The sequence below is a fragment of the Rhinatrema bivittatum genome, chromosome 2 (genome assembly GCF_901001135.1).
Source record: "Rhinatrema bivittatum chromosome 2, aRhiBiv1.1, whole genome shotgun sequence".
NCBI classification, from domain to species: Eukaryota; Metazoa; Chordata; class Amphibia; order Gymnophiona; family Rhinatrematidae; genus Rhinatrema; species Rhinatrema bivittatum.
Window position 1 is genome coordinate 400,327,094 of NC_042616.1, and position 26,787 is coordinate 400,353,880.

Consider the following 26,787-nt stretch of genomic DNA (forward strand, 5'->3'; position numbering starts at 1 on the left):
GGAGTGTAGCAGTTCCTCTTTATTTTGCTTCATGTCTGCCCGAAGTTCAATAAACCAATCTCTCATCGTATCCTTCGTTGGTAAATCCGAAAGGGATGACGCCCCCTCCCGAGATGTTTGTGGGGATAATATCGGTGCCTCAGAATCGGAGCCTCCCCCTCCACTCCCCTCAGGTCCGTCTGTTATGTCCATCCCTGATTGCCGCATCTCAGCCGCCACTTTGGTAAATGAAAACTTTTGTAAATCACTTTTTTTCCTGGCAGCCATCCGCTTTATGAAAGCTAATCCCCTCGAAAAAAAAACTCCTGTTTGGGAAGTGCCTGGTCAGATCCGCTATAAATGAGGGGAAGATCACAGCCCAGCCTCTCCACTGGGTAAGGTGTTCCACCTTTGCCTACTCAGCACAGTCTGAACTCCCCCAATGGTCGGCAGCCCCACTCTGTTGCAGGAGGCTGCAATATGCTGTTACGTCTGGACTACCACGTTGCAAAAGTGCGTCCCCGGTGTAAAGCTTAAGCAGGGACCCCGTACCTCCTATTGTGGATTCCCTCCTCTCCACCACTGATGCCACTAGGTCCTCGGGTATCTGCTCAAGCACTGTTTAAGGAGCGCTTTAGCTTCATTTAAATAAAAGCTTAGCAGCAGACTCCGACGCAATTCCCTCCTCCTGTTTCCTCTCGCGGCTCTTATAAGACGCAGCTGTTAGCGCACCACATCTTCTCTCTGCAGGCCAGAATCGCAGCCTTCAGACGCCATAGACCCTGTATGTACCCCAACACTGATATTAAAATGGCGGTTCGGGTCTCTCGTCTCCAACGCCCCTCCTCCGTCTCTCCCGATGCCCGGTCAAGCCCGGCCCTTGTACACCAATTTTCTGTAGGTTGAGATTTGCACCTACATTTACAGTCATCCGCGCCGTCTTAGCCTCTCCCAGCTCCTGCACGTTCAGCAGAAAGCAGGCCGAGACGCGAGTGCCCCCCGCTGCCACGTGGCGCTACTTTGCTCCCCGGCTATGTTCGCTGCTGGCTGTGCCGTCGGACTGGGGACGTCTCTCCACTGCTCCGATCGTTGTCGGTACTCTCAGCTGATTCAGTTCGTTTGTGATTAAGCTGCCCGGTAAGCCTATAGCGCCACGGCAAAAATTTCTCGACCCGAGAGTAAGTCCAAAATGGCGAACGGGAGGACCTCGGCCCCGCTGTACCCGCAATAGTGATGTTCCCGGCCTGCGAGTACCTGCAGGTATTTTTGCTCTGCTAATATTTATTTGATTCGCAACCTTTTGGCTTCCGATGGAGGTATTATGATCGCGGTGTGCACATCTTTTCAAAGCGCTGTTTAGTTTTCTAGGAGGAGCGGGACGGGAGCCCCTCGCTTACGCAGCCATCCAGTCACGCGGCCAACCTGGGGTAGATTTTTTTAAAAAGCGTGATCGCGTACTTTTGTTCGCGCAGCAGGCGCAAACAAAAATATGCAGGATTTTATAAGATACGCGCATAGCCGTGCATATCTTATAAAATCCTGGATCGGCGCGCGCGCAAGGCTGCCGATTTTGGGCAGCCTGCGTGCGCCGAGCCGCGCAGCCTGCCTCTGTTCCCTCCGAGGCCGCTCCGAAATCGGAGCGGCCTCGGAGGGAACTTCCTTTTGCCCTCCCCTCACCTTCCCCTCCCTTCCCCTACCTAACCCACCCCCCCGGCCCTATCTAAACCCCCCCCCTTACCTTTGTCCCTAGATTTACGCCTGCGAGAAGCAGACGTAAATCTACGCACGCCAGCGCACTGCTGGCGCGCCGTCATCCAACCCGGGGGGGCTGGTCCGGAGGCCTGGACCATGCCCCCGGGCCGGCGCCATGCCCCCAGTCCCACCCCCGAGACGCCGTGTCCCGCCCCCGAAACGCCGCGTCATCTGGACCCGCCCCGACACACCCCCTTCAAAAAACCCCGGGACCTACGCGCGTCCCGGGGCTCTGCGCGCGCCGGCGGCCTATGCAAAATAGGCCTGCCGGTGCACAAGGGCCCTGCTCACGTAAATCCGGGCGGATTCTACAGAAAGGTCTTTCTTTTGTTCCAACTAATAGGTATGATGCATTTCCACCAGAACTCATGTACATAAGTTTATTCATAAACTGAAAATTGCTTTGTTCTTTAGGAATCATCCACAGCCAGCTAATAGTGGGTTGTTAGTAAAAAAAAATTCCAATTGTGTCCCTCCAGGACCAACTGATCCTCTGATTGCAGCCTTTGTAGCCTAAGGGGGTCATTTTCTATTGATATCGCATTGCAAAAAGTCCCTTTTCGCGCGCGATACCTAGATCGGGGCAGAGTCGGGGTGGCGTCAGCACCGGAATAGGAGGAGTCGGGACGGTGTTGGGGCGGACGCCACGGAAACTTCGCTGCCGGCGAAAAGGTAAGGCCCCTTATCACCGTCAGTAGCGCGCCCAATAGCACCACCTTTTACGATGGCGCTACTGGGTGCAGGCCCGCCCCCCGTTAGCGCCGGGATTCAGGAAGCCGCGGTAGTTTAGAAAATCTGGCCCTTAGTTAGGAAGGATCTAACAATTATGGAAACATCTAAAAGTTTTTTTAATAGTAATTTCAGTTCGAAAGAGAGGTTGGCATGTGAGGTCCTACGAAGGGACTCTACTATAGTAATTTGTACTGTTGACAAGGGAGGAGGAATTGTGATCTTGGACAGAACCACATATAATGCAGAGGCAATATGACAGTTGAGTGATTTTCAGTTTTATATAGCTTTAGACTCAGACCCCATGCTGAAGTTGACTCAGGAGATTACTGAGATACTGGATAGAGGGAAAGAGAAGGGACTCATTTTTGGAAGGGAGTATGATTTTTTTATTAGAGAGACATCCCATCATGCTATAATTTTATTTTTTGCCAAAAATTCATAAGGATTTAAATAATCCACTGGGTTGGCCTATCGTTTCAGGTATCTGTTCCGTTTTGGAACTTTTATCTAAATATGTGGACTCCATATTAAACTGTTGGTCCCTCAAATACGTTCCTGTGTAAGGGATTCTACTCATTTTCTTCAGATTTTGCAATCTTCAGCTCCTCGGTGGGAAAGTCATTGGTTATTAGTGACAGTGGATATCTCATCACTATATATCAATATCCCTCAAAAGGAGGCAATTGGGGTAATAAGTGAGTGTTTGAAAAAGACAGAATGTTCAAAACTGCAGCAGTCATTTATCTCTGATGTAGCCTGTATAGCCCTTAAAAAAATTGTTTTAGATTGATAAGATCATATATCAACAGATAAAGGGCACAGAAATGGGGGCCATGATGGCCCCCTCAGTATCCTGTCTTTATGTTTCATCTCTTGAAGAAAGTTATGTCTATCTTTCAGATTTTTGGTGCCACATTAAAATGTGGGTCCATTTTATTGACAATATTTTTTTCATTTGGACAGAATCTTTCAGTGCATTACAGGTATTTAGTTCATTGCTAAATTCAAGGAATATCAACTTGCAATTCAGTTTTGAATATAGTAGTGAGAAAGTCTCTTTTTTGGATGTGGTCGTATATAAACATGTTGATTCTTTGTGTACCATCAAATAGATCAAGAAAATGTGCAGAGAAAATTCAATGTCCACACATTATTCTGAGTGAAGGAATTATATTTTTGAAACAGCAACTCCACAGTGTTATGACAGGGTATGATTCAAGATGGGTCCCCAGACACGGACCCGTGTTTCGCCGTGAGGCTGTGTCGGGAGGGACAAAACAGTATTTTATTTTTTCTGTACCGGTTTCACAAACAGCGTCACTGTGAGTGACATTTTCTTGATCTATTTGATTGTTTTGCTTGCAGCAGTGCTCCCTTTTTGTTTTTTGGATTCTTTGTGTACCACCATTCACCATAAAATCACTGACAGGAATTCCTTGTTATCCTTTCAAGTCATCATCCATGAAGGCTCCGAGAGAACATCCCAGTTGGACATTTCTTACATTTACGCCGTCTCTGCTCTACTATAAAAGAATTTAGACATCAGGCAGTTAATATGCAGAATCATTTATTTCAAAGTGGGTATCCTCGGAAGATCCCTAAAAATGTGTATAAGAGGGCTTTATTTGCAAATCGTGATCTTTTACTTGCCACTTCTCAAAAAACGCCTATTGATCAGCAGATATGTATCATACCTTTTTCTACCCACACTAGAGAAATACAATAAATTATTTTGAAACATTGGAACATCCTTGTGTACATGACATATTTCTACAGTCCCCTATTTTTGCTAAAACTCATGGTTGGAAGTTCAAGGATCTTTTGATTGACACATCAGACCGCAATATAGTTGATTCATCTTCAATTATATATGTTTACATGTGGGAAATGTGTTGTTTGTTCAACTATGTTAAACATTCATGAATTTCAATGCCCCTCGCTACCTATTAAACATATTTTTCGTGAGTATTACACATGTGAAACAGCGCAAGTGATTTCTGCCATTCTTTTCCTTGCCATAAATTGGATATTAGGCATACTAAGAGGGAGATTAAAACACACATCATTAAACCAAGAGTTGTAGTAGGACACAAAAAAAAAGTCTACATTGAAAAATATCGTTGCTGAACAAGATTTATTGTATGTGCAGTTATGCAGCTGTTTTGATATGAGAAATAACAGCGCAGAACATTATCTTTCATACTTGTGCTGCTGGGAGCTGCATAGCAGCAGTTTGGAGCATTTCCTGCCGCTTTTGTGCTGTAACGAGGGGGTGGTGTTTGTATGAACTACTCTTGTCTCTTTGCCACACTGTAATTGCCTGAGCTGTCAGAAATGCAGCCGATGTGAATTTTGCTGCTCTGAGCCTTCTTGAGCTGTTACAAAATACTGTTGCTGTGAGTTGGAAAATACCACTGAATGTTCCCCCCTGAGGAAGCCCGATTCTGGGTGAAACAAAGGCCTTTGTATGATTCCATGTTTCAGTTTTAGGAATAAACTTTCAGTTGTTAATGAGGATAGCATATTTTGTTTCATTATTATAGAAGTTTTGATACTTTGTTTCACTATTGCATAAACTAGCTTTTTAATTGATTAGGATGTGTGAATGTGTGGTATGGGTAAATGGATATGATTTTTAGGTGGATGATATCTCAATAGTATTTTAATATGCATATATAATGTTTGATTACAGTTTCTTTAGATAAAACATTTTTCTAATTGTGGTTTTGACTTTATAGAATATTTGTAAAGGGAGAGTACTAGATATTTTTTGTACACACACACACACACACACACACACATATATATAATTACCATGTATTATATTTCTATTTTTTGTATCATATTTTAACCTTGTATCATATTTCTATATGTTAAACCATTCTTACTCCTTCCATCCACTTTGTCTCCTCCTCCTCATATATGCATTACCTTATACTATATCATTACCACTGTATTATATTTCAATATGTATTTCTAAAAAAGCATGTATCTCTTTTAAAAATGTAAACCGTTGTGATGGCATGTCTGAACGACGGTATAGAAAAATTGATAAATAAATAAACATATATATACACACATATAAATATATATTATATACACAATGTAACCCAACTTTGATGGGTGGGGGGCAACAAATTGTATGCATGGAAGGGGGGGCTGAGGCTCGAAAGGTTTGATCACCCCTGCTACAGACGATTTTTACGATATTTTACAAATTAACAATAGCAGGTCCGCAATTACATTTTCCGGTCCTTTTAGCACTCTGATATGTAAACCATCTGGTTCAGGTGATTTGCTACTCTTTAGTTTGTCAATTTGCCCTATTACGTCTTCCAGGTACACTGAGATTTGTTTCAGTTCCCCTGAATCGTCACTTTTGAATACTATTTCTGGCATGGGTATCTCTCTTGCATCTCCCTCAGTGAAAACCGAAGGAAAATGTTATGTAACATGATTATGCATTTGCTTTATCATATTGCACTTCATAGTGTTGCTTTGAGGCTGTGGAATATATTTGGCAGAAGTGAATAAAAATGTTTCCGTAGTTTTTCTGCTGTACAATTGTAATGTCCATATGGTAACATATGTGGTTTTCACTTTATCCTAGTTCTTTTCTTTTCAGAGCTTAATTATACCTTCATCAACCTTTTAAGTGGTTAGTTAAATAGCCAAGAATCAAATATATTCACCATTTTTACTCTAATCAGAGCATTTTTCTACTGGTTCAAGACACTACATGAAAATGACCCTGAATCTCTGAAGATCCTATTGCAGCCATATTCCCCAGCCTGGACCTTATGCTCCCAGGTGAAGAACAATTTGTGGTTCCATGTTTCAAGGACTATTGACTACAGGCAGCTCGAGGCCGGGCTTTCTCATTTTCAAGACCTCAACTATGGAACACTACCACTGACTCTCAGATAGGACACAGGTTTACTAACATTTAATTTTTGGTCATGAGCTCTGTTTTATGTTTGCTATTTTAATCAGCATTGAACAATCCCATTGTAAATAACAGAATAGAAATAGTTTAAATGAATAAATAAACCTCAACCTCTTTTGAACACAATTTTCTTTGGCTGAGGCCTGATCCCAGGCATGTGCCAGGCACTTTGTTGTTTTGTTTCAGAGCCCAAGGAATGGAAGGTAAAAATTTCCTTTGACTTTCAATGTAACCTAGGTTAACTGGTGTTATCCTGTTGTGCTTCAGTTTACCCCATTGAAACAATGCAACAATAACCACAGCAAGAACAACATTATTCTTTCTCCCTTCACCCTCTTAGATGCTGTCATGCATTCTGTGATCAGATATCTGCTGTCACGTCATCCACTTCCTTATTGTTCCAGAAGTAGTAAGGACAAAGCAAATACTGTGCACCAAAAGGGTAATTTTAAAACTGACTGCACTGGTGCTCAATCTGCAAGCACTTTTTTATCCATGGCTTTTGCACAAATTTACAAAGGAAAAGAACATGTGTAGTTTCCCTTTGAAAGTTATCCCAGAAAAAACTACCAGCACATATGATCCCCAGTTTAAATTACGTGCATATTTTTGAAAATTCAAACATGCAAACTCCTCCTAACCCCATCCGCAAAAACACTTCTTCACAACATGGGTTAACTGTACATGCACAGAGGGTGTATATGTGCATACTTCTACCTGCATATAGGCTGGGCAACTTTTTAGAAGTCCATTTCCATGGGTAAAGTGAAAAAATTATCCTCTACAAGAGGATTTGCACAAAGGGGGGGGTGGTAAAAGATAGAAACGATTACCTGTATATACTGCAGGTATTGATCCACAACAGTACATTTAGGAATGCTGTAGCCCTTGTAAAAGTAGAAGTCTGGACTGAACATGTTCTCACTGAACCAGACCTTAGCAAATGTGTTTAGCAGCCTCTTGTCATAGTCGTCCGTCACTCTGCCGCCATACTGGATCTCACCTATCATATAGCGCACAGTATTCCAGGAAACTCCCTAATAAGAGGATAAAAGAGATTGTTTGCTCTCTGTCACATATTACAAGGCTGACTGCCACCTTACTGGAACAGTCTGTCTACAAGAAGAAGAGAAAGAAATAGAAGACTTGAAATATCATTGTATTTCAATCAAATTCAAATTGTGACATTGGTGCTTTGGCTGAAAGAAGACATCAGCGTGCGGAATTCTTTAAACCGTCTACATTTAAGCAATTTTCTGTCTTGATCCAAAGCAACACAAAAAAAAAAAATCAGAATAACAAACTGCTAAACTCTAGCTAAAAGCATTAAAATCTTGGTTTCACAGGTCAGACAAGAGAAGTTTAACACTGTCCTAAGCCCTGTGCACTCAATACTGAAAGCATTCTTAGTACCTTAATATGAGCCCTATGTTAGGTGCTAAACTTAGGTTTCTATATTCAGCGAGTACAAAATCAGAAACAGAAACTCTTAAAGTTAGGTTAGATACAGGAACTCCTATGGTTAGGCATCTAACACTGGAAATCAAAGCTGAGCACCTACGTTTCTTTCCAAAACCTGGTCGTGCCCTTGTCTCTGCCCCTTTCTAAGAGCCTTGTTATTTTAGGAGTCTAAATTTAGGTGCTTATAGATGACACATTTTTTAATTCAGAAGTCTAGGCTCTCTTAAAATTAAGCATCAAGGTTTTTTCAGTATTGGGACCATAGCTGTTGCTTTTATCAAACAGTATCAGTAATGAGTTTGCAAGTTTTTTTTTTGTTTTTTAAATCTTTATGCTCCTTCAAGAGACATTTGCCTTTAATCTACCTACTGCAATATCAGATATTCAAAATGAGAAATGAAATTGATAATAACTAGCATCTGGCAAGCAAATGAAAAATGAGTGTACAAATGTTAACATTTGTCTGCATACTATTGCACTTATTTCTCCCTGAATCAATTAACCAGGTTGCCCTTACCTGACCCATTTCATTTAACCAGTGTAGGAATCAAGTACCTTTTTGATGTCCATGTCATCCAGATGGTTCTGGACGAACTGCACTGTGGCATTGAAGTCAGCCTGGTTAAACTCATAAGGGATATTCCATCCCAGAGGTCCAAACTTGCGTCTCTCTTGTACTGTGGAGTGCAGGAAGCCTACGGCATACAACATTGGCTTCCACTGGACCATAGTGCTGATATCCAGCAAATCCTGACTGACGCCTGTTCAAAAGAATGGAAATTGTAACAAGCCATGGATGAAATCAATGCAGAGCAGCGCATACCTGATATTCCAAAAATCCCACACATTAGGATTATATAACGCAGAAAATGTACAACTACGTGCCAAAGGAGAGGCTCTGTTCTCTCACTTTACTGTAATATAAGCCAAAGTAATAGTTCCTTGTGGAATTTTAGATTAGGGATGAGTCAGAAATAAATACAAACCTCACCTATCATCCAGGCATTTGCTTGCTTATCACACTTCAATTAATGATTGTGACAATTCAAACCCAGAAAATAAAGATAAAAATGACAAGATTCCCAGTTATATGAAGGGCATCATTTTCCACATTACATCTTATTGCTTAATTGGAATGTCTCTGTATTTTTTATATGACTTGTGTACCAAAACGTGCTGGCTGTACAAAGGGAGGGTAATTTTAAAAAAACATTTCTGTGGGTAAAACTGTGCCTTTCCCATGGAAATGGTATGTCATAAATTTACATGCCCAATATGGGCCAGATTTTAAAACGTATGCGTGGGTGTAGATTTGTGCTACCGGGGCTTGGAGGGAACTTTTTTTTGCTACCCCCCACCTTTCCCTTCCTTCCCCTATCTAACCCACCCCCCAGCCCTACCTAAATCCCCCCCATCTTATCTCGAGTTACGCCTGCCTGCGCGTGCCAGCTCACCATCCCCCGGCACAGGCCGCTGTGCTGGAGGATTTGGCCCCACCCCCAGATCGCCCCCGAACCGCTGCCACGCCCCCGGATCGCCGCCCCACCTCCGCTCTGCCCATTTTTGAAAGCCCCTGGACATACGCACGTCCCGGGGCTTGTGCGCGTATCTTACGTGCATAACCATTTGAAAATCTACCCCTATGTGAATAAACTTATGCGAGCATTTCTTCTATACGCTTAAGTTTACCCAGAGTGAGAAGTGATGTTCCTAGGGCAAGGGGCTGTGGAGGGGTCTGGACTTGCATTTATAAAAGTACGTGCATCAATTTTCCCCAGAATTTCTTGTCTACCAATTAGCAGGTGTAATTGTGTATGAGTAGCTTAGGTCAGATCATTTTCAAAGCACACATACATGCGCAAGTTGGCTTTGAAAAATTGGTGTAACTCATTGCATATTTTCCAATATCAAAACTTTTAAGAAAGGAGTAAAAACATGGCTATTTTATCAAGCCTTCCAATAACTTTGCAAAAATCTGCTGTTGAGCGCTGATATTGCAAGCTTTTTCTTCTAAATATCTTCACTAATTTGGTATGTAATATCGATATTTTTGGAGCTCTGCTTTGAAACCAAAGAAATCCCTTGTGCTAATTCGACTTGATTTCACCTTGCGATGCTTTAAGCCAATTGATGTGGCTTGTAAGCCTCTGAGGCAGCTCTTTGAGCGAAACTCGGCCAGAGTCGGGCAAGCTTCAATAAAATCCTGTTTACACCGATCCATCTACTTGTTTTCATTACATGAATGCCTGTATACAAAAACCAATAAATAAATACATAAATAAATAAATAAATAAATGTGGGCTGGGCAATGTGGTGGATCCCTTGTCCAAAGATCAAGATAATACTAGGGCTGAAAGGCTGAGCAGTTCTGGCCTCAAGCACAGGGAGAGTGGCTGGAATGTCCAATAGGTCTTTGGGGGCAGAGTCTCTGAGTGCAGAGTGGGTGGAGGCTCCTACCTCACCAATGAGACTTAGGGGTATAGAAAGAGAAACAGAAGCAAGAGGAAAAGGAGGAGGAGGAGTTACAAGTTGTTTAAGTTACATTTCTCTTGTTGGGAATTAAAGACAGCCATGGAGACAGGCAGAGGATCACAGTGAAAGAGAAGTATAAGCGAGGGCCTGTAACTGATTAAGTAAACTGGTAGAGAGGTATCTTCGGAAGCTACTAATGAAACAAGAGAGTTAGGGCATTCCAACAGAGAGGTTGCAATAAAAGCAAAAGTAGTCCATGTGCCTATAAGTGAAGAATCACCTGAGCTAGATTCCAAATGTTCCCTATCACCTGAAAAGCAGGTTGTTAATACAAACAAAAAACTTTGAAATATCTGCATGCCAGTGCCAGTTGTCTAAGAAGTAAGATGGGAGAGTTAGAATGTATAGCAGTGAATGATGGGCTAGACATAATTGGCTTCATAGAGACCTGGTGGAAGGAGAATAACCAATGGGATAGTGAAAAATCAGGTACAAATTATACTGCAAAGACAGAGTGGATCAATTTGGTGGGGGCGGGTGGTACTTTCAGGATGGCATAGAGTCCAACAGGATAAAGATCCTGCAAAAGACTAAATACAAGGTAGAGTGTGATCATCTGCTCATTTGGCCCTCCCCCTGCTGACGCTGATCCCCTCACCATCGGAACCTGCATTGGAGCATAAAAAGCGGCACGCCTAAACTGCACGCCAAAGGGGACGTGCCTCTGGAGAATTTTTCTTTCGGTGTGTGTCTCAGTTTCTTGAGCCTGCTGTGGGGAAGAAGAGAAAAGGGAACCTCTATACTCTCCCCTTCATTGTGAGTAGCTCCTTCTCCCGCCCCACAGGTGACTATTGATAATTTTTTTTTCAACCACAAGCAATGGGCACAGTAGGAATGGGAGATTCCAGCTATCTCCATGATGAGACTGGAGATTCCAGCTATCTCCATGATGAGACTGGGGTCTCTCTGAGCCCAGATGGACCTATACCTCTACAGGTTTTCATTCTGGCTTTATGTGTCTCTGTCAGCAAGTTTGGAGGGATGAGTGCATCCACCTCCTCTCTCCCTGTGTTTGGGGAGAGACCTCTGTTAGGAAGTATAATATCTCAGCCAGAGTTGGTTGAGAATCTATTTATCATCTATATACCAGCTTTTATAACACATGAAGCTGAAATTAAATGAAAATAAAACCAACATTTTATTCATCTGTAATAAATTAGAGATAAAGTATCTCTCTCTAGTAGACAGAATCGAGATATTATTCTGACCCTGGAAGTGAGAAACCTTGGGATATTTTTTAGACAGTGAACTCAACATGAAGAGGTCGGTAGCAAACATTACGAAAGATGGTTTTTATAAGTTACAAATTTTAAAAAGCTTAAAACCGTTTTTATATGAGCAGGATTTCGATCTGTCCTGCAGTCCTTACTGTTTGCAAAAATAGACTACTGCAATGCTCTCTTTTTAGGTCTCCCACAATGCCTCTCCGTCCATTGCAACTATTGCAAAATACAGCTGTGAGGGTTTTATTGGTTTTGAAAAAGTATGATCATATTACTGGTCTTAAAATATTTACATTGGCTCCCAGTATCTTTTAGAGTTCAGTTTAAGTGCCTATGTTTAATTCATAAAGCTATTTTTAATGATAAAAAAGAATGGTTTAATGCCTCGCTTCAGCTACAGACAACAGAACGTAGTTTAAGAGCAAAATACCAAGGACAACTATCAATTCCATTACCAAAATTAGCACACAAACAAAATATGTGAATGAGCTCAATCTTTGGCTGGCCCTTGTATATGGAATGAGCTACCAAGCGATCTGAGATTAGAACCAACCTTTTCAAGTTTTAAAAAGAAATTAAATCCATAGGGCCAGATTTTTAAAAACTTACGTGCATAAATCCCGGGGATTTACGTAGCGTAGGTGGCCTTTCGTGCCCCGAGCCTATTTTCAAAGGCCCGGCCACGTGAGTAAAGCCCCAGGACGCGTAAAAGTCCCGGGGCCTCGGGAAAGGGGAGAGGAGGGGGCAGGTTAGGGCGCTCCGGGGGCAGGGTGGGGCGGGGCTAGAGGACGCTGTGCCAGGGAATCACGTGCCGGCAGGGTGACGGTGCACACAGCTGGCGCACACAACCTGTGCCTACTCCAAGCAGGCGCAATAGGTAAGATAAGGATTTGGAGGGGTTAGGATAGGGCTAGGGGGTGGGAAGGTTAGGGGAAGGGGTTGGAAGGTTAGAATAGGGGGTAGGGAAGTTCCCTCCTAGGCCACTCCTAAATTGGAGTGGCCTGGGAGGGAAGTGGGGAAGGCTGCGGGCATCGGCACGCACAGATTGCACAAATGTGCACCCCCTTGTGTGCGCTGAGCCCCAATTTTATAACATGTGCGCACCGGCGCGCGCATGTTATAAAATTGCATGTCCATGTGCGCATGTGTGCTAGTTTTGAAAATCTACCCCATATTTATTTAATCTTGCATTTGGAGAACAAAATGTTGAAGAGAAGTAAGAAAATTTGAAGGACAAGGAAAGTGGCTAGTTTACCATTGTTGTTAGTTTCTTTATGATGCTGTTTTATTTTATATTGGATTTGAATGTTTTTATGTTTTATTGTTTTTATTTTGATGTATCTTTTTGTTTTAGAATGTAAACCAGTATGATTTCTTTTGAATACTGGTATATAAACTGAAATAAATAACTAAATACATGTTGTTGTCTTCTATCACCAAAATGGATCAGTCTGTTTCTAACAAGATTGATTCCTTAAAGTAGTTCAGGGAATTTCTCAGTACTTAAATGAGCATTCTCAAACAATACAAAATCATACTGAGAAAATTAATGAACTTAAAAATTAATGTGTCAAACTACAAGAATGTGATGTTGCACTTATTAGGGACACACAGTATATCCACCAAAAACTGGAAAATATTGGAAATCATCTTAAGTTCTTATGTTCTTATCTCCGAAGACTTAATTTGCATTTCTTACATTTTCCTAAATGTCCTCTCATTTTCCCTAAGGAAATGTTAAGAAATGTTAAGAAAATTTTATTTAGAATTTCTTAAGTTATCTAAAGAAATGATTCCTGATTTTACTAAAGTGTATTACTTGCTAGACCGTAAGAAACTTTAAATTTCCTAATTTGGTTGGAGTTCTTCATTCTCCTAATTTATATATCTCTGCTTTTCTGGAGCAATCTAGCTCTGAAACGATTGACAGAGCTTCTCTATTAGTGATTTTTTTTTATAAAAAGTCTGATAAGCAGTGGACTCTGCGTCTTTTCTTTTGACTAAAAAACTTTTCTTTTATGGGTCAAAATATTTCCTTGTTTCCAGATGTGGTGGAGTGGGCTAGATGTAGGGTTTTTCTTTTTAAGAAGCCTAGAGTTTTAGATTTAGGTGAATCATTTGTATTAAGGTTTCCCTATAAGTGCATTATTAAGTACCAAGGAATGCAATATATGGTTTTGGATCCTATCCATTTGGAAAATGTTTTGCAAAACAGAACTGCCCCTTTAGGTTTAATGGATAACCACTCATAAGCTTTAAGTAGATGGTATTTTCTTTTTTATTACACTTAAATGCTTTTTGTTTCTCCCCAGATATGTGGTTTGTTTCTGGAGACAATTTATAGGAAAATTGTTTCTTAACTGCTAATTTTCGTTCCTGTAGTACCATGGATCAGTCCAGAATCCTGGGTTTTGCCTCCCCACCAGCAGGTAGAGACAGAGAAGTTTTGACTGACTCTGCCCTATACCCTCAGCTGCCACCTACAGTCTGTCAGTATTACACTGTATCCAAGCAGAACATTTATAAACCATAACTCAGAACAACCTTAGTTTTCACACACTACACCTGGTCACTAACCCCAAGAAGGAGCAGAACCCAGGAAACTTTGACAACTTTGAAAACTCTGAGAACTTTTTAAAGTAATCCGCAGAATATAAAGAAGAACTGAACGAGCAGACTCTCCGTTATCTCATACAGAAAAGGGCGGGACTCTGGACTGATCTATGGTACTACAGGAACGAAAATTAGCAGGTAAGAACCAATTTTCCTTTCCCTGTATGTACCCAGATCAGTCCAGACTCCTGGAATGTGTTGCAGCGGATGTGGACCCTTGGGCCGAGGTGGGGTTGACGAACCTGTAGGTAAGGACCTACGGGTCCCCACCGTCGGCAGGTGGAGTGGGCTAAGACAGAGGCCGCTGGAGCTTCATCTATACCAGCCCTCGTTCCCTGCAGGTTGAGCCTTTGGGTGCCGAGGCCGGAAGGACTTAGGTGGACCTCTGTATATAGTTGCAGTAGGAGTTGGTTCAGCCCAGAGACAGCACATGAGAGATGGTACAGTCTTTCTCCGGACTGGGTAATGTCCTGGAAACTCGGGTACCAATAGAATGAAGGCAGACAGGGGGCGCTTGAGAAAATGTAGGCCGAAGCCTGAAGAAACTACATCCAGGGAGTAAGCAGAACAGGTGTCCAATGGTAGGCTTGAGTCAGGACTTGCGGCAATCCAAAGGCAGTGGCAAGCAAGGCTGAGGTCTGATCAAGGAGGTAGTCAAGAGCGTAGTCAAGCAAAGCTGAGGTCTGACCACGGAGATAGACAATAGCGTAGTCAGGCAAGGCGAAGTTCTGGGTCTGGAGATAGGCAGTGCATAATCAGACGAAGCAGAGGTCTGGGTCTGGAGATAGGCAGTAGTGTAGTCAAGCGAAGCAGAGGTCTGGGTCTGGAGATAGGAATGCGTAGTCGGACGAAGCAGAGGTCTGGGTCTGGAGATAGGCACTAGGCAGTAGCGTAGTCAGGCAAAGCGGAGGTCTGTGTCTGGAGATAGGAATGTGTAGTCGGACGAAGCAGAGGTCTGGGTCTGGAGATAGGCAGTAGCGTAGTCAAGCGAAGATGAGGTCTGGGTCTGGAGATAGGGAATAGCATAGTTAGGCGAAGCGGAGTGCTGGGTAGGGAAATAGGCAGTACCATGGTCAAGTGAAGCAGAGGTCTGGGTCTGGAGATAGGCAATGGCAACGTCAGGCACAGCAAAGTCAAAGTCCGTGTAGTCAATCCGAAGCATAAGCAGGGTACGAATGAAGAGACAGGAACCAGGAACAACAAGGAACAGGAATGCAGGGATGAGACAAATCTCTAGGAAGCAACGAGTACTCGACCAGCGAGGAGATCTGTTGCAAAGGCAATGCTAGGGAGCGGAGCCTGAGCTTAAATACTATGGTTAGGTTGACATCATCATCCGGGCCTGCAGCTAGGTTCCCGCCGCGGTCCCTACTTAAGAGTCAATGATGCGCACGCGCATGCCTAGAAAGGGGAACGGTGCGAGTAGCAGTGTCTCTCCACGGGCCACACAGAGAGGCCCGATGAGAAGTGGAAGCAGGACCAGGAACGCCAAGGACTGTGGCAAACCTGGAGGCACTTGGGGAGGCTCGAGGACGAAGCAGATGGCCTGCCGCCGCCAGCGAGGAGGAACCAGAGGCTGGGGTTACCGTAGAAAGGTGAGGGGGCCGTGCCGCGGGTCTGCCTCGGATGACACGCATAACAGGATGTACCAGAGCTTTCCTACACCGCGTGGGACCCTAAGAGGCCCACTCGGATCACATCTTCCCTAAAAGCACCAGAGCCTGGGGCCTGGACATCCAACCGATAATGCCTAGCAAAGGCATGCAAAGATTTCCAAGTAGCCACCCTACAAATTTCTTGCAGCAAAACTTGTTGGCACTCCACCCATGAGGCTGCCTGTGAACGGGTAGAATGTGCGCAAAGTGCGACCGGAAGCAGACAACCACGAATCAGGTACGCTGAACCAATAGCCTCTTTCAACCAGTGAGCAATTGTCGCCCTAGACGCCTTATGTCCTTTTTTGGGGCCACTCCAGAGCCCAAAGAGATGGTCCAACATAGGGAAGCTATTTGTAACCTCCAGATAACTCAACATCACTCGATGCACATCAAGTTTCCTCAGATTTCTAGATTGGGGATCAGAGTGGTCCAAATCTGGAAAGGATGGAAGTTCTACCGACTGATTCAAATGAAAAGAGGACACCACCTTTGCGAGAAAAGAAGGCATCTGTAATTCTCAAAAAAGGCTCTCTACAGGACAACGCCTGAAGTTCTGACACCCAGCGAGCTGAGGAAATAGCCACGAGAAAAACCACCTTTAAAGTGAGATCCTTGAGTGTCGCCCTCTTCAAAGACTCAAAAGGCGCCACACACAGTACTTTGAGAACCAAATTTAGGCTCCACGATGGACAAGGATTACGTACCAGAGGACACAAATGTTTCGTCCCTCAGAGAAAACGTCCCACGTCCGAATACATGGCTAAGGCTACACCGCATATTTTACCACTGAAACAACCAAGAGCCGCCACTTGCGCCCTTAGAGAACTGCATGCTAAACCTTTGGCCAAGCCAGCCTGTAGGAAGAACAAGATATCAGACACTGACGCACGAGCAAGGACCACCTCGCGCTCCATACACCAAGACTCAAAAACTCTCCATACCCTGAAATAAGCCAGGGAGGTAGAGGTCTTTCTTGACCGCAAAAGGGTAGCTATGACTGTGTCTGAATATCCCTTATCCTTTAGCCATCGACTCTCAAAAGCCAGGCCGCTAGACAAAAGCGATCTGCCTCTTTCAAACAGACGGGTCCCTGAAGCAGGTTTGGGAAGTCCCGAAACCTCAGGGGCCCGTCCACTGTTAGGTTGACTAGATTCGCAAACCATGGACATCTCGGCCATTTCAGGGCTACCAGGATCACCTCCGTCGAATGAGCCACTATGGACAGTAGAACCTTGCTTATCAGAGGCCAGAGTGGAAACACATAAAGCAGGACATTCGTCAGCCAGGAAAGAGCCAGGGCATCCACCCCTTCTGCCTCTGGCTCCAGACATCAACTGAAGAATCATGGGGCTTTGGAGTTCCGAAATGTTGCCATCAGGTCCACGCTCGGTGTAGACCACCTGTCGCATATGAGATGGAATGCCTCCTTGGATAGCTCCCACTCCCCTGGATCGAGACGGTTGTGACTGAGGAAATCCACTTGAACGTTGCAGGGTGCACGTGGCAGCCTGCACTCCCAGCACGGAGATCTCAAAAATCTTCTTGAGCTGGATTTCGGGCTTATGACCCTGAAGATCCCTGAACGCTGTTGCCCCTATCACTGGGATGGTGGTCTTCTTAGTGACTGCAAACACCGCAGCATCCACCTTGGGGACCCGAAGAAGATCCAAGGCTTCCTCTGGTAAAGGATACAGCTTATCCATCGCTTTACTGACTTTTACATCCAAGTCTGGGGTGTCCCATTCATGAAACTGTAACAGAAATATGCAATGGGGAGGATCGAGATGGACCACAAAGATCCACCATGACAGGATCAATGGCCCCCATCCGGGAGTCTTCCGGAGGGGCATCAATGCCCAATTCCTCCAACATCGCGGGATAAGTGGACCTAACTCATCCCTCCGGAACAAACGAACCACCTTGGGGTCATGTCTGGTAGAATGAGCCTGGACCTCCTCCTGGTCCGCTCCCGGTAGAGGCTTGTCCCCTGGATCTCCATCCGCAATATCGGAAACTTCTGAGGAGGAAATGTCCAGCAGCCGGGGAGTCATGGACCACAGGGGGCACTTCTTTCTAGTAGCCCCCTCCTCCTCCGGGGCTCTGGACCACTTAGGACCTTTGTCCCCTAGAACTGAACCATTCCTCTTGGCAGCTGTCCTTGATTTAAAAGCTTTGTGCAGTAACATAATAAAGTCAGAGGAGAAGGAGGATGAAGAGGAGTCTGAAGCCCCCTCAGGGATCTCCTCTGCCGCGACTATAGGCTCCTCACTAGGTCTGCCCCCCTCGGAGGCCATCTGCTGTGGAGATAAAGGCAGTGGGGATTTCCCCTCCCCCCCACCGCAGCCTGTGCTGTCACGTGAATTGTTTCCAAAATGGTGTCTGTTCCCATACTGAGCGGGAATGGATCCACTGAAGGAAGCCGCAGCCACCTGAGACTCCCAGGATTTTGGCGCGGCTTGAAAACACCTCCCCCAGCGGCTTTGTACGTGCTTTCTCCTCCGGGAAAGCAGGGAGAGCATAAGCCATCAAGGGAGACTCGCGTCCCCACAGGCTCGATAGGCTGCACCACGTGGCACTGTCGGTCAACAGCGCTACTAAAAAACCCCCAAAAAGGAAACAAATTCGGCTTCCGACCTCTGACCACCCCTGCAGGAGAAAACGGAGGCTCACTCACATAGTAATGGGAAACCAGCCGAAGCGCCATTCTGACACTTTTTCTTTTTTCAGTCAAACCTGACAGAAGCTCTGCGCAGGTCCTGCAGCTCCTGGGGTGAGTGATACGGGCTCCCCGGTATCACCCCGAGCTCTGGAAGTAAGATCAGAGAGAAGGGCCTTTGACCCTGAGCTCCAGATGCCTCAACTACCAGGGGGCATGGTCCCCTCAGGACCTGCCAACCCCCTGGGAGGCTTAAAGGCTCCTTTGTTGCTTCCTCCTTTCTTTTTTTTTTTTTAAAGGGCTGTAGCTGCCTAACCTAACTTCCTAAGGGGTAGATTTTCAAACCGCGCGATTTGGCGTACTTTTGCTGGCGCATCAGGCGCAAGCAAAAATACGCGGGATTTTAGTAGATACGCGCGTAGCCGCTAAAATCCTGGATCGGCGCACGCAAGGCTATCAATTCCGTATAGCCGGCGCGCCCCGAGCAGCGCAGCCTACCCCCGTTCCCTCCGAGGCCGCTCCGATTTGGAGCGGCCTCGGAGGGAATTTTCTTTTGCCCTCCCCTCACCTTCCCCTCCCTTCCCCTACCTAACCCACCCGCCCGGCCCTGTCTAAACCCCCCCCTTACCTTTGTCGGGGGATTTACGCCTCCCGGAGGGAGACGTAAATCCCCGCGCGCCAGCAGGCCGCTAGCACGCCGGGACGCGACCTGGGGGCGGGTCTGGAGGGCGCGGCCACGCCCCTGGACCGCCCCGGGCCGTAGCCATGCCCCCGGGCCCGCCCCCGGAACGCTCCCGACACGCCCCGAAAACACAGCGCAGTTCGGGCCCGCCCCCGACACGCCCCCGACACGCCCCCCTCAGAAAACCCCGGGACTTACGCGAGTCCCGGGGCTCTGCGCGCACCGGTAGGCCTATGCAAAATAGGCTCACCGGCGCGCAGGGCCCTGCTCGCCTAAATCCGCCCGGATTTGGGCGGATTTAGGCGAGCAGGGCTCTTAAAATCCGCCCCTAAATGTGTTCTTTTTTTTTTTTTTTAACTAATTCCTAATTTTCTTCACAGACTTTAGGCTTTGCAGCTCCACCATCAGCTGGAGACAGAGAAATACTGTAGGTGGCACCTGAGGGTATATGTCAGTCAAAACTTCTCTGTCTCCATCTGCTGGTGGGGAGGCAAAACCCAGGAGTCTGGACTGATCCAGGTACGTACAGGGAAAGTGTGTTATATTACTTGAAAATAATTTCCTAATATTCTTGACTATAATTGTTCTCTGATTTTTCTTTGAATCAATGTATCTTGATTTATATTTTGGAAAATTTAAAAATAAAGGAAAAAAAATGTTTATGGGTATGGGAAGAATATAAGGGTGGGGATATGCTATCATTCACCTGGCCAAAATAAACAGATGGATGATGGAATGCTAAGAGAAATTAGGGAAGCTAACAAATTTGGCAGCACAGTAATAATGGGAGATTTCAAACACCCCAAATTTGACTTGGTAAATGTAATATCAGGACAAGCTATAAAAGTAAAGTTCCTGGCTGGAATAAATGACTGCTTTATGGAGCAATTGGTTCAGGACATGACAAGAGGAGGAGCCATTTAAGATCTAATTCTTAGTGGAATGCAGGATCTGGTGCGAAAGGTAATGGTGGCAGGGCCACTTGGAAATAGCAATTATAACATGATCAAATTTGACATAATGACAGGAAGAGGGTCTATAAGTAAATCAACAGCTCTAGCACTAAACTTTCAAAAGGCAGACTGATAAAATGAGGAAAATAGTTAGAAAAAACTGAAAGGTATAGCTACAAAGTTTGAGTGTACTACAGGTGTACACAATGATTAAAAGTGCCATCTTCAAAGTCCTGTCCAGATGATTTCCATGCATTAAAAAAGGTGGAAATAAGGCCAAATAATTACCGGCATGGTTAAAAAGTGAGGTGAAAGAGGCTATTTTAGCCAAAAGAATGTCCTTCAAAAATTGGAAGAAGGATCCATCTGAAGAAAACAGGAAAAATCATAAGCATTAACAAGTTAAATGTAAAAATTTGGTAAGACAGGCTAAGGGAGAATTTCCAAAGAAGCTGGCCGTAGAGGCAAAATCTCATAATAAAAACTTTTTAAAATATATCCGAAGAAGGTAGCCAGTAAGGAAGCTGGTTGGATCGTTAGATGGGGTTAAAGGGGCACTTAGGGAAGATAAGGCGATTGCAGAAAGACTAAGTGAATTCTTTTCTTCAGTGTTTACTAATGAGGATGTTGGGAGATACCCATTCCTGATACAGTTTCCAAGGGTGATGATGCAGATGAATTGAACCAATTCATGGTGAACAGATGGTGTACACCCCAGGGGTCTAAAAGAAATCAATAATGAAATTTCAAAACTATTATTAGTAATTTGTAACCTATCATTAAAATTGTCCAGTTCACCTGAATACTGGAGGGTAGCCAATGTAACCCCAATATTTAAAATGGCTCCTGGGTGAACTGAGAAACTATAGACTGGTGAGCCTGACTTCAGTCCCAGGAAAAATCATGGCAATTATTCTAAATAAAATCACAGACCATATAGATAGACATGGTTTAATGGGAGACAGCCAACACAGATTTATCCAAGGGAAGTCTGGACTCACAAATCTGCTACTTTTTTGAAAGGATTAATAAACATGTGGCGAAAAGTAAGCCAGTAGATTTAGTGTATTTAGATTTTCAGAAGGTGGGGGTATGCTATCGGCCACCTGGCCAAAATGAACAGATGGACAATGGAATGCTAAGAGAAATTAGGGAAGCTAACAAATTTGGCAGCACAGTTCCACATGAGAGACTCCTAAGCAAATTAAAAAGTCATGGGATAGAAGACAATGTCCTTTTATGGACGCAAACTGGTTAAATATAGAAAACAGAGAGTAAGATTAAATGGTCAGTATTCTCCGTGGAGAAAGGTAAACAATGGAGTGCCTCGGGGATCTGTACTGGGACTGATGCTTTTTAATATATTTATAAATGATCTGGAAAGGGGAACAATGAGTGAGGTGATCAAATTTGCAGACGACACAAAATTATTCAGAGTTGTTAAATCACAAACGGATTGTGATAAATTGCAGGAAGACCTTGCAAGACTGGAAGACTAGACATCCAAATGGCAGTGGAAATTTAATGTAGACAAGTGCAAAATGATGCACATACGCAAAAAGTAACCCAAGCTGTGATTACACAGTTAGGTTCTGTATTAGGAGTAATCACTCAGGAAAAAGATCTAGGTGTCATAGTGGACAATACCAGCTCAGTGTGCTGTAATGGTCATAAAAGCAAACAGAGTATTAGGAATTATTAGGGTAGGAATAGCTAATAAAATGAAAAATGTCAAAATACCTCTTTATTGCTCCATGGTGAGACCACACCTTGAGTGTGCAACTCTGGTCATTGCATCTAAAAAAAGTTACAGCTGCATTGGAAAAGATATAGAGAAGAGTGACCAAACTGATAAAAGGATGGAATGTCTCCCCTATGATGAAAGGCTAAATAGGTTAGGGCTGTTCAGCTTAGAGAAGAGACGGCTGAGGGGGATATGATAGAGGTCTAAAGTTTATTAAAGGACTTGAAGGGGTAAATGTGAATCATACTCTCTCAGATAATAGAAGGAATAGAAGGCACGCCATGAAGTTCACAAGTAGCACATTTAAAACAAATAAGAAAACAATTCTTTTTCACTCAACACACAATTAAGCTTTGGAATTCATTGCCAGAGGATGTGGTTACAGCAGTTTGTGTAACTATGTTTAAAAAAGGTTTGGATACGTTCCTAGAGGATAAGTCCATAAACTGCTATTAATCAATAAGGAATAGTAGCTTGGGATCTATTTAATGTTTGGGTACTTGCCAGGTACTTGTGACTTGGATAGGTTACTGTTGGAAACAGAATGCTGGGCTTGATGGACTCTTAGTCTGACCCAGTACGGTAACTACTTATGTTCTTATAGGAAGTCCATCCTGTGTTTTGATTACAGACAACCAGCGCAGAAGGTAGGACCTTCACAACTGTTACAAAATTAGTCCCAATATGTTAATATAATTAAACATCACTAAGTTTAATTTGTGAATGATGTGCTAATTCAGAAATGGGATGAAAGTGGAAGGGCAAAATGACAAGGAGCTAGTTACAAACTGATGTGAAGAAAACGAAGAGGTCACAAAAGTATAATGTGAAGAGGGTGAAAGCTCAGAAAAGGACAGGTGATAGGAGATAAAAGGCAATTCTGCATGTGGGTTGGTATGGCTTGAAGTATTTGGTTTCTAGTCTTTTGAGCTGCAGGAGTGTTTTTTGAGTGTTCCTCTTTTTGAGTCTCCAGCCTGATAGAAGTAAAGTAGCACTGTAGTTTTGGATTTTTTATTTGGAGTGTGAAGAAGCTGAGAGAAGCAATTTTTGAGAAGAGCTGCCTTGGGTTGTTCCTGATACCTCTGCCTTGGGAGGTCAAGAAGATGCTGGGATTCATTCTGCTCAGCTAAGAAGGGAGAGCAGTGACCAGACAGAGAAAAACAGAGAGAAGCATTTTTGTAGAGTTTTGTTGCAGTAATTTTAGGAGGAATTTTTATCCCCAGTTCCTGCTCACTGAGAAGGAGTAAAAGAATATAGGAGAAAAGAAAAGAAAAGAATATAGGAGATCTCATCCCTACTAGGAGCACACACTCTAGCACTCAGGAATACTAGGTCCTTTCCTAGTGCTTTCCACCTAAGGGACACTGACTCAGTTTGTAAACTGGAAACAAGTACCCTTGGACTATTTATTTTTGTGTGACGAAAACTGGAGAATTTTTGTTGTGAATTGGATTTTTAAGTATTTTTGGTTACAATATATATTTTTGTTGAACATCCAAAGAGTGTCCAGCATCTTCATTCAAGTGCAGAGGTGCCCCCTAAAGCAAGGACATCCCAAGCGGGAGTATTGTGCGCAAAGAGAGACCAAAGGAAGTGAGAGAATGTGTGTGGGGCCCCAGACGTTTATTCCTCCTCCCACCAGAATGAACCCCGGCATCCTCGTGGCCTGCTGTGAACTGTGTTGGTGTGAACTGAGTGGAGACAGAGAGTAGGGAGCAGAAGTGGTCCCAGGGACAACCGTGTGCCCCTGCATTCCGGGAGGTTCCCGAAGAGGAAGTTGCACACATCTACCGCTCACGCACGCCAATACATGCGCGAATCGTTGCGCAAGCGGAGATACTCTTGAATTTCAAATCATGCGCGCGCTTGCACATGTATGATCTAAAATACTGCACGTAAGAATGCTCCTAATTTTAAGCCTTTACTCGAGTTAACCTACTTTGCGTATCTTCCACAGGACTTTGCCGGCTTTAACATGCGTATATAAGCGGACTCTGAAACATGCTTGCGGGAGGGACAGTCCCAGTTTTTCCAATTAGTCCACCAGTTTCCCCAGTCAATCTCGAGGTCATCCAGGCCCCTCTGGTTCTTCATCCTGCATGCCCCCCAGTTGACCTGGACCCTTCACCCTGTCATGTAAGCCCAAAAATGTCTGCAGACTTGCTCCTCATCAGGAGCAGCAGTAAAGTTATGCGGCTAACAAACCACCGTGCACTGCAGCCTCCAATTTTAAAATACGTAGTTATATGCGTAACAGTTGCCCCACCCTGGAATGCCCATGCCCCGCCCCTTTTCTGCTGCCTTATTTTTTTGCTCGCACACCTGCATAAATGCACATAAATCACGACTTTTAAAATCCGCCTTGCTTACGTGTGGCTCACATGCGCGTGCGCATGTGGGCATTTTAGCATGAACAATGCTTTTAACATTGACCACAAAGTGACTCTGAGCCTTAAGAGTAGAAATTTTCCCATTTAATCATTCTCTGGCCCATCAAACTATCTTATATAATGCAAGGTTTCTTTCCTATTGTGCCAAGCACAGGATATACAATTTTAAAGAAATGTTTTTCATGTCCACTTGGCTAGCAACTGGGAAATACATTACCCAAATATTCAGGGTCCACGGATATATATAACTTGCCATCTTTAGTCATGAGGAAAATTGTAGGAAATTCCAAAGTTCTGCCATTACAGACATGAATAGATTTGCAGCTTGTGCTGCTGCAGACTTCCAGGGTATTCTGTGGAATTCTGCAGTATTTCATATAATTTCAGTTAAAATGCATTAGAAGGGACCCTGAGGTTTGGATCACGGGATCACAGAACTACCATTTAGACTTCATTTATGGAAATAGATTAAGAAAGACTGGTACAAAGTGCCATATTTGAACTGGTTCAGTATTAAAGTTGTGTTGAACACCAGTTTTGTGTGCAGGTTGGGTTTTGGCACTCACTACTTAAATAGCTAAATAACATCCAGGGCTCAGTAGGTTATTCCCCCCCCCCCCCCCCCCCCCACACACACACACACAAAGAATTCTATAGATCCACGTCTGAAATAAACTGGGTAATTTAAGAAGCTCACTTGGCCCTGATATTGAGTGTGCTCTGTGAACTCTTAGAAGGGACCATAATCCACAGGGGATTACATACAATTATTCTTCCTAAACTGAGCAACTTCATATATTCCAGCACTTTCATGTCCTTTGTATTCCTTTCATAAATCAGTTTTCGGTATCAGGTCAGTTATTTCATCATCAATATACATGTGTGAGAGTGAAACTCATTATAATTATTATGAGGTTCTCAAATTACATATATACCATTAGGATTAAGTGATTTTTGATAGGTGACCTTATAATGAGTTACAGAATGGCCTAATCACAGAGGAGTAGGTAAGCTTGAGATAAATGTATTAGGTATGGGGAAAGGTTTTGTTTTTTTTTTACTTCTCTTCCCTTCAACTAGATCCAGGACAAAAAAAAATCATACTTTTTGTATCCTGGAAAGAGAAAGAAAATGATTTGTAATCTTCAGCTGTAAAAATCTTTTTTTTCCATTGATTACAAACTGCACACAGATCAATGATCTAATCTACTGATGGTAAAAACCACAATTTGATTCCGCCCATTCACAGTTTAGACACCACAGGCAACACAGACTAGGTCAGATGCCACTGGCTTTTTCTTTTCTTTTTTTTTAGTTTGGCATCAGTGGTGAGCTTTAAACCTAGAGAGATTCACTTTGTTTAAATAGTATAGCGTTGCATGATCTAGTCAGAACAAGAAATTCTAAACTATATATTTCTGTATCAGTTTCCACATACCCCCATATGTCCTCTTCAGGCCAGCTTTGAGCCCCTGGGGAGGTTCATTGGTGAATTTGATGGACATCTGGAGAAGAGTAATAGGGAACTGCTTATGCACTTCAGTGGTCATCCACAGACGGAAAGTCTCATGTACAGTCTCTGTTTCTGTAACAGTGTCCATCAGCTCATCTAGGAAGTCAAGACCCAGGTGGCAGTTTTGCAGAAGTGCCCATCCTCCCTATGTGAATAAAATAAAGTAAAATCAAATGCAGGTATTTTGAAATATTAGCTGTAGCCTAGAAAAGGTTTAAATGGCTAATTACTATATTATTAATGCGTTCCTTGCATGCCTGCATGCACAAACAGGCCGATTCAGTACGGTGCGCTCAGGCCGAGCGCACTGTTATCCCCCATTTCGACGCGCGTTTTCGACGCGCTATTATTACCCCTTATACAGTAAGGGATAGTAATAGCGCGTGGAAAACGCGCGTCCAACCCCCCCGAAACTAATAGACTCATCAACATGCAAAAGCATGTTGATGAGTCTATTAGTTAGTCTCGCTCAATACAGAAAGTAAAATATGCAGCCAAGCCACACATTTTACTTTCAGAAATGAATGCCTGCCCAAAGGCAGGAGTTAATTTCAGCCGGCACCGGGAAAGTGTGCAGAATATTAAGTCGGAGGCCCCAAAAATTAAAAAAAAAAAAAAATCTGCCCGCGGTCCACGGGTTGGAAAACAGACGCTCAATTTTGCCGGCGTCCGTTTTCTGAACCCGTGGCTGTCAGTGGGTTCGACAACCAATGCCGGTAAAATTAAGCGTCGGCTGTCAAACCCGCTGACAGCCGCCGCTTCTGCCAATAAGGAGGCACTAGGGATGCGCTAGTGTCCCTAGCGCCTCCTTATTAGCACGGGCCCTCATTTGCATACTGAATCGTGCGCCCAGGAGAGGGGTCTGGGCGCGCATTGGGAGAGCGGGCGCTCGCCTCGGAGCGCCGGCTCTCCTGCGCAGTTTACTGAATCGGCCCAAGAGTTGGTAGAAATTC

At 44.0% G+C, this 26,787-nt stretch overlaps 1 protein-coding gene across 1 annotated transcript in view; it reads right to left on the reverse strand.

Annotated features, from left to right (window-relative positions):
* Positions 1 to 26,787, reverse strand: part of DNAH5 (dynein axonemal heavy chain 5) — a 640,276-nt gene that overhangs the window by 43,924 nt on the left and 569,565 nt on the right. Inside the window, 3 exon segments of the mRNA XM_029590044.1 lie at positions 7,243 to 7,446; positions 8,426 to 8,631; positions 25,760 to 25,979. Of these exon segments, the coding sequence (XP_029445904.1) occupies positions 7,243 to 7,446; positions 8,426 to 8,631; positions 25,760 to 25,979 (630 nt within the window).